The sequence below is a fragment of the Pleuronectes platessa genome, chromosome 1 (assembly GCF_947347685.1).
Source record: "Pleuronectes platessa chromosome 1, fPlePla1.1, whole genome shotgun sequence".
NCBI lineage: Eukaryota > Metazoa > Chordata > Actinopteri > Pleuronectiformes > Pleuronectidae > Pleuronectes > Pleuronectes platessa.
Window position 1 is genome coordinate 30,384,008 of NC_070626.1, and position 14,912 is coordinate 30,398,919.

Sequence of the window (14,912 nt, forward strand, 5' to 3'; positions counted from 1 at the left end):
GATTCCTAACACCGGAGTTCTCTTCATCCCTCGCTCATTCTCCCTCTCTCACATCTCGCTCCATTTGTTTGACAACAATCCTTTCCCGGTTTAATTAAAAGGATTGCACCAGTGTTTCCAGGTTCTCCCCCCCCCCCCCGCCCCCGCCCCTCCCGTTCTGAGTATATTGTTCAACCAGCACACTCAGATGAAACGCAGGATTTCAAACGAGTGCCTACAAACACCGCACTCTCTCTCTTTCTTTCAATGTCCGACTCTTCCACCTTTAAAAACCTGCTGCTATGCCAGTTTCTCTTTCCCAGGTGATGCTGGCAGGAGGAGGCTGGTCCTTACTGGTGGTTTAATGGTTGGCAAGTCCACCTCCTCTGGTCGTCACCGTGCGGCCGGCTAACAGAGGCTGGAGGTTTTGGAATCACAGACAAAAGGCTTACACAATGTGAAAACTCATTACGTAGCTTTACGAGGATTTCAGGGAAATGACGCAAGTGGAAAACAAAAAGGGATTTGTCGAGGCTAACAAGGACACATGCAGAATTTAGTTAATTAGACAGAATCCATTCGTCTTTGGATTTAAACCATCAAAGACCTAAAACAACAAACGGGCTGCGGTCGAGCGTTGGCAGCCAATCACAGTGGTGTTGACAGGGGGTCAGATTTAATGGACGGACCAGGTGAGGGTCACATTTAACATGCGCTCACACATTGTAAATCTACACTATGGATTCTCGTTGCAGCCACAAAGAGGAACCTGAGCCCACAGACTCCAAGACACAAAACATCCTTCTATTACTCCTTAATGCCACTGATTATTCTTCTTATTAACAAGAGTCCTGCAGGAGAACACACACAAACACTTTAAGGAGCGAGCAAATACTGTTTAATCTAATTAATCCTCTTGGAAATGTAGCACAGTGTGAAGGCCGACTGCAGCCGCTGGAGGAAACCTGCAGAAGTTGAAAGGGTTCCTTACAGGGAGAACTTTACTGGGTCAGATGGAGACGGTTCTCTCCACAGCTTAGACCCACAGGACCAGGACACCACAACTATCTTCATGTCACGAATCCAAGGATGAAGCAGATAAACATCGAAGCTCCCATTTGAAATATATAAGATTCACACAGGGCAGAATAAAAGGCTTTTTCAAGGGTTTTGCAGATTCAAATATTTGAACGCTGAAGACAAAAAGACAAATGTACTGCATTGCCTCATAATTCAATGTAAGCAGCCTCGTATATATCCCAAGTTGTGACTTTGGGAAAGAAGCCAAACCAAACGTTACCCTCGTCTCCAGAGGAAGACACGGACACGGTCTGAAATGCATTCAGTCGAACACTGCAACGAAAACACCGGCTGCTCTCCTGCTGCAGGAATTCCTTCCATCCATCATGATTAGGTTGAGAGTGAAGATTCAGCAAAGACTGAAGTCAACAGTGGTAACGTTATAGCTCTCAGAGCATTAAGCTAGTAAACAGGTCCCCCGACGCACCCACGCAAAATCCTCACACTTCAGCCACAAACATATTCTCAAATTTCCCAGTTTCAGGTCGTCCTGCCTTCTCTGCTCGATCCAGATTGTTATTTAGATCTGCACTGAACTGCACACATTGATATCAGTCATCTAAATATGACAGATTCTTTCATCAAGAATCCATGAATTATTCCCCGGGAAATTGGTGAAAATGTCAACGTCAGGGAAAGTGATCAAATATTCTCAGATTCATGTCAGAATGGAATGTCCTCTATCTGGGGACATGTCCCCTCCTGCCACCAAGTTTTGTGCAAATCTGGTCAGTTGTTTTTGCGTAACCCTGCTGAGGGACTGACCGAACAAATAAAGCGACAAGGGGTTAAAACACAACCTCTTTAAATACCTCAAACATCTTGTGTGTTTGACCGTTGACCAGGACAAGAAGTCAGTGAGTAGAGTTCAAACCAGAATTGACAAGCAGGCAACCAAGCCCCTCTATGTGAACTATAGGTTCTACCCCTGTGTGTGCGTGGCTCTGTCATTATATGCATCTGGCCCCCGCCCCCCTGCCCCCCCCCCGACCAGGATCAGAGGCTCTGCAGAGCGTCCAGTCGTGTTGCTCTCTAATTAAAGCCGACGCTGCCACTGAAGCCCCGCCAGCCTCGGGGTCAAAGGTCACCACGCAACCGCTGACAGGAGCAGGTAAGCCAGCCACTGTGAAACGTGCTGGTCGGCAGGCTGACCCCCCACTACCCCCCCCCCCCCCCTTACACCTCCTTAACCAGTTCTCCTCCCTCACTAGTCGCTGCCTCGCTTTTCTTTCCTCCAATTCCATCCTCCTCCCTCCAACCTTTGTCTGCTCAAGGGAAAAAGAGATGCATTTATCCATTCAATAACAGGAGGAAGGACGAAGGGGATGAAGAGGATGAAGAGGAGAGAGGGACGTCTATAGGAAACTGGCACTTCATTCTCTTTCTGCCTGATGAAAAGAGTGGGGACGCCACTCCGAACCGCAAGGCCATCATCGCAGGGCCAAACAAATCACAGGGGGGGGGAAATGAAAATCATGGGTGGAGGTGAATGTCTCGGTGCATCTCTTGAATCTGCCCGGAACAAAGAGACGCTTGTTGACCTTTGCTCGTTTGCCAAGCAGAACCAGACCTTGGTTTGTTTACTTGAATGGAAAAAAAGTAAAAAAGGTCTTGGAGGACGCTGGTGGTTGAGAGAGCAACAGGGACAGAAATCCATTTATCATGCTAACAGAACAGGAAGCTGTTCAGGGCAGTAAAACAAAAACCAACCAGAGCCTGTGCCCTGACGTCACATGGACTGGGAGGTCTCCTGCTCACTGGTCAGGGTTGTAGCAGCTTGTCAAGTCCAGAGGTCAGAGGCTGCAGCACGAGGAGAAGGAGAGTCAACGGGGTTGTCAGTGCAGCTTCATCTACAGCGTGTCCAGGCTGCTTGGCTTTCTGAGCACGAGGAACTGCTGGTTGTCAGATGTCACCGTCTGTCCTCCTCCTCCTCCACCACCTCCTCCTCCTCCAGCTCACAGTCACTAGAGCTGTGAGGTTGTTTCCTGGAGGTGAACAGGTTTACATGCTCACTCCTGACAAAAGCTGTGCTGCTGTTCTTCCTCGTGTGGTTTATTGGACACAGACACACACACAACTACACACAGAGAGGAAGTGAATACGTGACCACAACGTGCTGGAATTGTTGTGTTAATTCGAATCAGCATGAATGCACAATGTAAAATAAATTAATAGTGACATTTTCCAGTATTAACAAATTAATCTAATGATTAATTTTCATCTTGTTTCTATAATCAGTGTTTGAATTATATTTCAGACTCTTGCAGAAAACCTCATTTCAGTAAAAGATCAGGAAAACGAGCTGTGAACCTGAAACCAGGACGAGGAACCTTCAGGACGATAAACAACATGTGAGTGTCTGTGTTCACACTGCAGCTCTAATCAGATGAAGAGGAGAAGCTCTTCCTCTTTCGCTGCCATTAGACGTCTCCCTGCTGCAGATGCATGCGTCTCACACTTGTGAAGAAAACCAAAGGCTTCCAGATAAAAGATGGAAACCACATTATGTGACAAGAGGCGGCTTACAAAAAAAAAACCAGGAGCGAGAACATCAGGTAAAAAACATCCTGTTATTTCTGTTATTAGATTCTTTTTGTGGCAGGTTTTACATCCATTAGTCTCCGGAGGTGTGGCTACAGAAGCAGAAGAGGACATGTCTGTCTTTAGTGTCTCCGCCAGAGGGACGAGGCCGGCGACACCTCAGGCACGGTCCACCAAGAAAACACACACACACACGAGCACAGACACGCAAACAGACAGGGACAATTACCTTCCAGCTGGAGGCTCTGTTTGTACTGTAACCACAGTCTGTCCACACCGCCCGAGACAAACGCAGATCTGACCTCAGAGCAGCTTTAACACAACTGCAGAGCGGGAAACACGCCGGCGGCTGAGGCACAGCTGTCTCTGTTCATTATCTCACATTATTACTTTTATTCACACAACACGGGGTCGTCGAGGTGAGAAACCTCAGAAGGAAAATTACGTGCAGTTAAAATAAACAGATTAGAGATTTTAAATGATTCATTATGATGCGGTTGAAGCCGAGAGACGACAAAGCAGGAGGTCAAATCACCTACACATGTCAGAATTAGGGATAAATGTTGTGTGATGTTTTTACTTTACAGATCAAATGATTCTCTGATGAAAACGACAAACTGAAAGTAAACTGCAGCTCCTCGGTCCCAAAAACAACAATCGATAGGACCCCAAACCCTGCGACTGAATGTGTTTCCAGATCAATAACAAACTAAATGACTTCTCTGTCTTTTATTGCAGTGTCGAGAAAATGTCAACGCAATTCTCAAAGCGTCTTGATTTGTGATTGGAGATAAAGACTGAAAGTCGAGGGAAACAGAGCAATAACAAAATAAAACTGGAGATTTCTCTCTGCTGGAGGATTTTCTTTCTAATTTCCTGCATAGAGCAAACATAATTTTGACATGAGATCAACAACAACAACAAGAAACTGTATTAAACTGGATCACCTCCCTCTTGTTTGCAGGGAACCTTGTGTTCAGAGTTTCTTTCCGGCTGCGTCAGCTCCTTTTCCAGACGGCAGTGTTTGATGGAGCGGCCGGCGCGTGGCAGACCTCCGCCTGCCGGCCGGTGACTGATGCACACGAGGCCACGGAGGAGAGCTTTATTAAACGACGGCGAGGACCCATCAGTCTCCCTCTGACAGATTGGGGTCTCATCTTGGGACGGGGGTGGGGGTGGGGTGTGTGCGCCAGGAGGAGACGGGGGGATGTGAAACATTTAGTCTGTATAGGAACACATCTCTCTCTCTCTCTGTGTGTGTGTGTGTGTGTGTTGGTTTCACTGTTTTCATATTTTTGCCATTTGAGAAACTTGCCTGTGTGTGTTTGTGCATATATGTGTGTGTGTGTGTGTGTGTGTGTGTGTGTGAGTCATTTAGCAGTGAACGCTCTGAGCCTCCACGCTGCAGAGAGTGAGGGCGCGATGACAAATCCATCACTTAACCCTCTCATTCAACCTTCTGACACACACAGTGAAAACACTCTTCTCACACACACACAAGCTACAGCTGTGGACCTGGACTAACACCCCCCCTCCTCCTCCTCCTCCTCCTCCTCCTCCTCAGCCTTCATCACCAGCTGCAGGAGGCTCCATGCAGTCTGAACCTCCCTGCATCTGTAACCTGACGACACCTGCAGCTGCACCAGCACCCACGGCATAGGTCCAACAACAACACACACACACACACACACACACAAATTCACTCCGACACACAAAGCAGGAGTGTCCACCAGAGTCCGAACCCATTAACAGATGCTCAGGATTTTCTATTTTCTGCTCCATTAAGTAAAGGTGTCACATCCTCACATCAATAATTCATTATCTCATTAATTTGTGACATATTAGTGTAATTACTGGTGACACAAAAAAGCTTTGTGGAAGAAGAGAAGAAGAAGAAATCCACCTTTCTGGAGCTCGACAAACGTTTTATTGTATTTGTTTATTTGATCACAATATGAAAAAGTTACGGGTTAAACTTTCTTCCATGTGGGATTAAGAGAAATGACTGATTCACAGTTCTCATGTAAAAGTGAATGTTGGACTGAAGAGAGAGAGAGAGAGAGAGAGAGAGAGAGAGAGAGAGAGAGAGAGAGAGAGAGAGAGAGAGAGAGCTCTTCTGGTGTCCGACGGCCGCCTGGCTTCCATCACGTGACACCTCGGAGCCGGCGGAGGAAACGAGGGCAGAGCGAACACGGAGCCCTTGACTTTATGATGACGGACATTTGTCAGGGTCCGTTGCCTCATCGGAGGAAACGCTGCCATGTGCTGGCAGTCTGACGGAGAGGGGTGGGGGGGGCGGGGGGGGGGGCAGACAGCCAACATAAACTGACGGAGGCTGGCGCCGGCGAGGAGGTGACTTAGGGGTGATTAAGCTAAAAGCAGCCGACACACGAATGTCAGAGCTCCGCGACACGGACGGGCGAGTACAAGTGAACGAGGAGTTTTGAATTCCTGTCTTCACTTTCACTCACGTGTCAGAAGAAGAGTTTAAATAGACAGAAGCTTTGAATAGAAGAGAACAGACGATGAACCTGGAGACGTCCAACACGTTTCTCTCTGCAGCACAAATCAGGATCAGGAGTTTACAGCAGTTTGCAGGTTTCACACGAGTGAAGTGAGTCACAAGTAAATGAAGCACGTGACGTATTCCAGTGTGGATGTCGTGCTGATTATGAACTCATCCTTTTTAAATGCTCTTTTCAGTTCCATTGGGAAATATTGTTGGGATTATTAGAATTATTAATATCAATATTCTCTTGTTTCTTGCATAGATTTCCTGAAATAAAAAAGGTAAACATAATGAGAACCACAACGTACAAAAAAGCCTCAATGTTATACGGTTCATTTTTTTTCATTTAAATATGATATAATATTCCGCCCTGTGAGGGGATTATGTTGTTTTGAATATTGCCATTTTTATTTAGTTCTTATTAACCAGGAGTTTTGACTCTTGACAAATTTATACGCCATCAAAAATTTAAAGCAGTTAATGAAAATTAAAATAAAAAAAATACTTTGAACCGGATCATGCTTATTATCTAACATGTATTTATAGTAAATTAAGATACTTTAAGACAACTGCCAAGTTCAGGCAGATCTGTGTGTTTTGTGATTTTCACTTTCAAATCAAAAGAAAAGTGAACAAAGCTGAAGCGACTGAATGGCTTTGAAAAGGCAAAGGTCCAAATTATGTCAACTTTTTTAATCTATTTCTGTGGCTTGGAGTTTTTCTCCCCCATCAGCTTTGTTATTAATAACAACTATATTAATATTTGTTGCTGTTCATAATGAAACATGACTTGTTTTTGTCAGATGAGCGATCAGAGCCTTCACACAGGTACAAAGATTTTAAATAAATGAAGGAAATTAATATAAAAGAATTTGTCTTTTCAGAACTACTATTCAGAACTATCGTCTGTGTGTGTGTGTGTGTGTGTGTGTGTGTGTGTGTGTGTGTGTGTTTCTGTGTGTGTGTGTGTGTGTGTGTGTGTTTCTGTGTGTGTGTGTGTGTTTCTGTGTGTGTGTGTGTGTGAGAGATGGAAGGAGGTGACAGGTCCTTCCTGTCGTACACTACACACACACAACTTTATGTGATGCTTGAAAGATGTGATTCCAACAACCAGGCTCAGTCCTGTGCTGCTGAGTCTCTGCTCCTCTGTGAAGTGTGTCCGGCCGACAGAGGAGCAGGAGTCACCTGCTCATAGAGTCTGACTCGTTCATGTCACGAGGTGCAGGAGGAGGTGGAGGTCAACGCTCATTCAAGACAAACTGGGAATCGGCTGCTTCATGGACTCAGAGTCCGGCACGAGGGCAGAAAGGAACAGGAAGGAAATATTAAACCACCCATAGAGTCTGAGATACAACTGTAGGGCCCAGAAATAATACTTGACTGGGATTCTGTTAAAGAAAAGCATGTGGACAGTGTCATTTACATTTGGTCACATTATGCGGGCCGAGTATGTCAATGCCTCTCGTTCTGCACACATGCATGCACACACACACACACAGAGAGAGATGACCTTTACAGAAAAAAAAAAGATATGAATACATGAATAAAACTAAAATCTGCAAATGACAAATCTGCATTTGGCCCCGCGGGTCTCCCCCGAGGTGAGCTTCAGAGAGTCAAATGAGGGCAGGCGGATTTAATCTGCCACCGCTGGAAGGCACACACACACACACACGTCCAAACACACACACACACACACGTACGTGCACACACAAAAGCACACACACAAGTCAACAGACAGATTTGCAGCGGAATAAAACACAGTGATGAGAAACAAGGAGAAACAGAAATTGAAGATGAAGAAAGTACGAATGAAGAGGGGAGGAGGTGAGAGGAGGGGATGAGAGGACCGAGCCTCCCTCCAGTGGTCGAGGCAGAGGAGGAGCAAAGAGGAGGCGAGCTGGGGGAGGATCAGGGAGGAGGAAGCAGATAGAAAAACAACGGTTTGACTTTTGACCCGAGAGTTAAGTTGTGGTCAAGTCCAGAATCACAAAAACAGGTTAATCCCTGAGAGAGAGAGGGAGAGAGAGAGAGAGAGGGAAAGGGAGAGAGAGAGAGAGAGAGAGACACACAGAAGGTCTCTGTCTCTCGCCCTCGCTCCCGGCTCGTATGTCTCTGTTGAGAATCCGTCAGCAGATTATCACAGTTGGTAAAATCAGCAGGATTCCTCACATGTCTGTGACCAGCACTGCAGTCACTCCTCCTGCAGTTAGGACTGAGCTGCCCGTGTGTGTGTGTGTGTGTGTGTGTGTGTGTGTGTGTGTGTGTGTGTGTATGTGTGTGTGTGTGTGTGTGATTTCTATTCTCTAAAGCTCTAAAGTGGGTCTTTCAAACTGAAAATATATTTTCTGTAAAATACAACCGAGTAGATTAAGCTGGGAATAAATACTTTATATATAATTAATCAGTTAACAAAATATATGGCTAATCTTTTTAACGTGTACTATGTAATGCAACAAACGATTATTTTATTAATCATCTATTAAGTAATTAACGATTTACTTTGTGAATACGATTTTAGAAAACAGTGAATGAAACTTCCCACGAATCTAAAGTTTAGATATTTAGATGTCTTGAGAAATACAGTTAGATCGTTAAATAGAATCATTTTGTGTGGATGTTCAGTGCGAATATTTCAAAGAACTGAAGATTCAAAGCTATTTGTCACTGATATGATCCGTGTTTCACGATCCACTTTAACTTAACCCTCTCAGTCTTCAAAAATGTAAGATTAATAAACATATTCAATGGGTTTAAGGTTCAGATGGAAGGACTCAGAGTTTTACTTTGTCTTTCTGTCCCGAGCAGAAGGAGTTAAAAAGTGATCAGCTTCCAGAGACCTTCAGACTCTCAGAGGTTTGACTGACAGGGTGCAGCAGTGTGTGTGTGTGTGTGTCTATATGTGTGTGTGTCTGTGTGTGTCTGTGTGTGTGAGGAGGGGGAGCTTTCAGGTATTTGGTCTGTTAAGCATCTGTCATTAAACAGTGTGTGTTGTGTGTCTTTCATGCTACGGTGCTCTCACTCTGAACTGGGTCAGAGTTCTACTCTAAATATTTCAAACACAGCATCGGGAGAATTCCTCCAGAGACACGACTCGATTATTCTCCTGACAAAATAATAATAAGTCGTTATTTTTTTATAACTGTGATTATTGTTGTGATCATTTGAAGTAATTAGAAACTGCAGCTTCTCAAATGTGTGCAACTGTTGCTGTCTATTGTGTAAATTAAATCTCTTTGGGTTTTGAAATGTGCGATTAGACAGACGCACAACGAGACGGCGTCACTTTGGACTGCTACACACATTTATGAGATCTGGTCAAATCACTCTGTCGCACTACTGCAGGTTTCTGTCAGAGCGGATTATCATAAATACCATCGAGCATGTTTGATATTTACGTTTCCAGATGGAGGGGGGGCTCCGACTCGATCGGTGGCGATAAGATTATTGTGTTAACCCCTCACACTTCAGGATCAGAAGGGTCAAATCAGGTCTAACATTAGCTCTTACTTCATTAAAATATTGAAAGTAGGTTTTTAATATCTCTCCACTCGCTGCCCCCACGTGATAAAATACAAAGAACAGGTCGGGCAGCTGAAACCTCACCACGGTTTATTGTTGTTCTAAAGCAGAGCAGACCTCAGCAGCGTTTATCAGGTGCTGGTTACACACAACATGTCCCGAGTGCTGCTGTCGCGCCCCGGCTCGTGGCAGCAGAGCGCTGAGAGCTCGGAGGAGCTCGGCCACCCAGGCGGGGGGGGTGAGCTGGTGAGCTGGTGATGAAGTGAGGGGTCACAGCCAGGCTAAGTGAGACCTCACACTGGACAGGCAGGCCAGACCTCGGGCCACCATGGCATATGGGTGTGAAGGAGGTGAGGAAGCCGAGGAGCGGTGGAGGGGCAGCCGAGCTGTTGTCCCCCCCCCCGCCTCTCACGAGACCCCCAGCTGTCACAACAGACACCGACCAATCCTCCCACTAAACACCCACCAGGGAGGGGGGGGGGGGGGGGCAGCATCCTTCCTCTGTCAAGCAGGAGGATGGAAAAGAGGAAGGATGGAGGGAGAACAGAGGCTGATCTCTCCTCCCTGCCGCTCTGAGGTCTGAGGAACTCTGGGATCTGCCCCCCCCCCCCCGGCTCCTCCTCATCGCTGTCCTCCGCCACTTCTGAAGCCGGGCGGCAAACCTGCTAATTATAGACACTGAAGGAAGAAGATGTGACCTAAATAGTTATTCTGAGTCTGCAGCAGACTTGTGAGAACCGCTGTGCAGTGGAGTCAGAGCAGGACAGGGGGAGTTCCAGACTCGAGTTCCAGACTCGACCGTCACACGGCCGAACGCACAGCTGCAGCGGGGGGGCAGAGGTCAGACCGCAGCACCGCTCGAGGTCTGTCAGACGGGTCAGAGCGTTTCTATTGGCTGAGGCTTAATGAAGCAGTGAGAGGGCAGCACACAGATGGCAAACTGCAGCCAGGAAAACTCCGCTGGAAAGAGCTAATTACAATAGTAATACTGATATTGCTGCAATATGTGGTCATTTAATTGATTCATAGCAATATTTATAAAAGTGTTCAGTGATTTATTTTGTTTTTAATCTTATACAGGAAAAATACATTTTAGGTTTCCTGATGCGAGAAGCTGCTTAGTTTCTCTGACTCGTTTCTTAATATTATACAGTCCTGGAGAATAATTGAGTTATTTTAAGAACAGTACACTGCGGCCCTAAGACAATAGAGAACAACATGTTCCAAGTCTAATTTCATTATCTATTCAAATAGAAATTCATTTCTGTTCTACTTATTGTGAAAGTGATGATATTCCAACTAGTGATGACATTTCATGACGTCTCATGTTTTCTGCTGGCTGAATATTTTGTACAGTTTGCATGTTTATGTTGTAAATCATAGAGCAACGTTTTTCTCCTCATGTTTTGTGCACCTTTAATAAAATTCAGTTTCATGTTTCAAATGACCGAGAGGACGATTTCCCTTCAGGTTGGAAAGTGTCAAACTATTTCTCTCAGGTAAAAAATAGAAGCAAAAAAATCAATAAACAAAAATATCTGTGAAAGTCTGTGAAAGGCTCAAATCAGCTGATCGGCCAAACACTAAATTGATGGAGCTCTAGAACCAACCCTAGAAATCCAGCTGGACCTGACACTTATTCACAACCACACAGTCTCTGAGAGTTTTGCTGTTTCTGAATAAAACACAACCACACGAGCCCGAGAGTAAACGCACCAGTGACCTCAGGAGAGTATTTCCTCTCGTCTCCCTCCCGCCTCTGAGTGTCAAACACACGCTGCTCACACCGCTTCCCCCCCCCCCGACCCACCACCCTCCCCTCCGGCGCTCTCTCTCTCTCTCTCTCTCTCTCTCTCCACACCTGAGCGCCTCCTGACAGTGTCACGGTACCACGCGTATCACTTAACCTCGTGTCAAAACACAGGTGTAACTGAAGCCCCGGGAGCAGGCGCAGGTCCTGAGCTCATAAAGAAATGTGCGAGCTGGGAATAGCACCCTGCATGTGAGAGAGGCCCCGGAGTGAGAGGGTGAAGCAGGGGAGGGAGAGCGGAGCTGGAGAACAGCCAGACACCGACACACCTCCACCTCCGGGGTCCAGAACACAACACGACAGAAACGTGACTCGGCGGTGGCGAGAGGGAGAATGTGATGAAGAGGAGGAGAAGAAGGAGGAGGTGGAGCTCTTACCATGGCGTCCCGTATATCCGGAATCCCTTAATGGTGACGTCCGAGTCCTGCAGGTACACGCCGTTCGTGAGCACCGACTGGACATTGTCAAAGTCCTCAGGTTTGAGTTTGGAGACTGAGGGGAATCGGTAGTAATCCTGCTTCACCAGCTCAGCCATAAAGTCCTTATCGAAGGTCAGCTCGTGGTTCCCGGCGATCACCACTTTGAACTCGTACGGAAGGCCACCTGGAGGAGAGGAGAGAAAGCAGGGGGGAGGGTTCGGGTTTTAATGTATGAGAAAATATCAAATCAATATTGTGTGTGTGTGGTTCAGCATTCCAGAGAAAATGGCAAACACACTTGACATTTTGTCGTTTGAATTTTTAAACAGATTTATACGTGCATAGTACAAACAAATCCGTAATAATACTGTTGTGGGAAAAAAAAGTACAAACATTACTTTATAAGAAAGTATTTTGGATTTTCTTACACTACAAATATGTATTTTTCTTTCTGCAGCTTTTCTCTCAGCAGGAGAAGTATTAATCACAAGGAGTCGATCTCTCCAGCTGCTCAGTGTATCTCTGCAGACACAGCAGGTTGTCTGACTCTCTGACAGAAGCCCCTGGTAACCTAACCCTGAGCACAGATCAGGACAGGAAGGAGAACTCCGATAAGCAGAGGATAATGATGTCCTCCGCTCACAGCGTCAGAGGTTACACCCACCGCTGACGGCTCTGCTTGACCTCATCAGACCATCGTCTATCTCTGCCGGGCGCCAGGAGAAGAAGCATGAACCTGAACTAAACAGAGAGGAACTCCTATTACCACTCACATCCCCTCATCCTTCAACTTCTGCTGTGCCCTTTTCCCTCTCCTCCTTCCCCTTCACCATCAAGCAGCTGACTTACTGCTTCATTCCGGCCGATTGAGCACTCAACCACAGGCTCCGACCTTCATCACCCTCCCTCTATAGGTTTCTCCCTTTTCTCTCCTGGATTCTCATTTCCAGGTTTGCTCCTCCTGACTCTGCTCCTTCTTTTCTGACTTGTATCCTCCTCTTTAGCTGCTGCACAGTCTTCAGTCTAATTGATAGCAGAGTTAAGGGCAGGGAGCCGAGGGTGAGGCAGCATCCCTGAATGCAAGGGCTGCCACTTTTAATTATTTTCATTAACATAAAATATGCAGATTTCTTACCCTATCGATCGTTAAGTCTGTAAAATAACAAAAAACTGTTGGAACCCCCTGTCACACTGTTCCAGATGAAATGAGAAAAAGAAAGAGATGTGATTTAAGATGATGTGCAGCTAAAGAATTCATAATGAATGAAAACTGTGACCATACTGTCATAAACCTGATGAGCGTGTGGATTGTGGTCACTTCAACTGCAACATAACAATTACTACATAATCTTATATATTTAGATATTTATTTATATATATATTTTCTGCTGTTTTTATATATATACATTTTATATTTTATTGTACTATCCAATCCCATCACTGGATATACTAGCCCCATGCACAGACGTTACCACTACATATTCTTATATATTTAGATATTTATATATATGTATTTTTTTTATGCTGTTTTTATATATATACACATTTGATATTTTATTGTACTATCCACTCCAGCAGCACAAGAACACTTTCCTACTGGACACAATCACATCATTGCATTCCATTCCTGTATCTGTAAATTTGTTCTCCATATGTGATTTATGTTTGTATGTCAGTGGTGTGTTAGGTGGACAAGCTACTGGATGATCTGAGCTTCCCACGGGATTAATAAAGTATCTATCCATCTATCTATCTATCTATCTATTAACTTTTCATTTAACGATTTACACATTTATTAGTAGAAACTGCACAAAACCATCAAACAAAGTCAAATCTTTTTCCCGCTCACGACACAATTACTGCATCAATTTAGAAGTGAGGCTCCTGCTTCCACCGCCACCATCAAGGTATTCTGCTTCCCAACATTACCTGATTCCCCATTTTCTTGTTAAGTGCTTTTGTCTATTTGTTCCCGTGCTCCACATCGCTCAGGCCAGGTAATAGCAGAGGGTTATGATGCATGGCGAGGGGGGAAACCGAAGTGTGCAAGTTCAAAATTGGAAATAAAAGTGAAATAAAACTAATAGAAACCGAATACATTCAGTCAAAATACACCGCGTCCTGTATGTGTGTGTGTGTGTGTGTGTGTGTGTGTGTTTGAGTGTGTGAGAGAGAGTGTGTGTTCTCCTAATGCTGAAAATGAAAGAATCATGGTCGCCCGGTCTATAAGTTTCATTCCTGCTGCTCTAAATTAGCTCTCGTCGCATCTCAGGATCATAAATTCCAGGCTAACCTCATATGAGAGCGCCGCCTCGCAGTCCCACGGCACTCTAACTGGATCACGCATCCATTTACACACACACACACACACAGACACACACACACACACACACAGAGAAGACTCAAAGCGAATCATCCTCTCCGACGGCAGGCTGGGAAAAGGTGGCGAAAACATAATTACCATCAAACAACTCCATCTCCATTACTCTACTGGGATTTGTTACTGCTTTTTATTGCCGCCATGCAACGTCCTACCGACGGCTGCTGGAGTGATACACCCAGATTTATTTTGTATTCTTCGCCGACATACAGGGATTGGAAAGAGAGAGAGAGAGAGAGAGAGAGAGAGAGAGAGAGAGAGAGAGAGAGAGAGAGAGAGACCAGAGAGACCAGAGAGAGAGAGACCAGAGAGAGAGAGACCAGAGAGAGAGAGACCAGATAGACCAGAGAGAGAGAGACCAGAGAGAGAGACCAGAGAGACCAGAAAGAGAGAGACCAGAGAGAGAGACCAGAGAGAGACAGAGAGACCGAGACCAGAGAGAGAGACCAGAGAGACTAGAGAGAGAGAGACCAGAGAGACCAGAGAGACCAGAGAGAGAGAGACCAGAGAGACCGAGACCAGAGAGAGGGACCAGAGAGACCAGAGAGACTAGAGAGAGAGAGAGACCAGAGAGACTAGAGAGAGAGACCAGAGAGACTAGAGAGAGAGAGACCAGAGAGAGAGACCAGAGAGAGACCAGAGAGACTTGAGAGAGAGAGACCAGAGAGACTA

General features: G+C 45.6%; 1 protein-coding gene across 1 annotated transcript in view; it reads right to left on the reverse strand.

Annotated features, from left to right (window-relative positions):
- Positions 1-2,852: 2,852 nt before the first annotated feature.
- The window catches only part of mpped2a (metallophosphoesterase domain containing 2a), a 35,989-nt gene continuing 23,929 nt past the window's right edge, over positions 2,853-14,912 (reverse strand). The window contains exons 4-6 of the mRNA XM_053442517.1: positions 11,819-12,044; positions 2,973-3,044; positions 2,853-2,859 (exon numbers count right to left, since the gene is read on the reverse strand). Coding sequence (XP_053298492.1) covers positions 2,853-2,859; positions 2,973-3,044; positions 11,819-12,044 — 305 coding nt within the window. The remainder of the gene's footprint in view (positions 2,860-2,972; positions 3,045-11,818; positions 12,045-14,912) is intronic.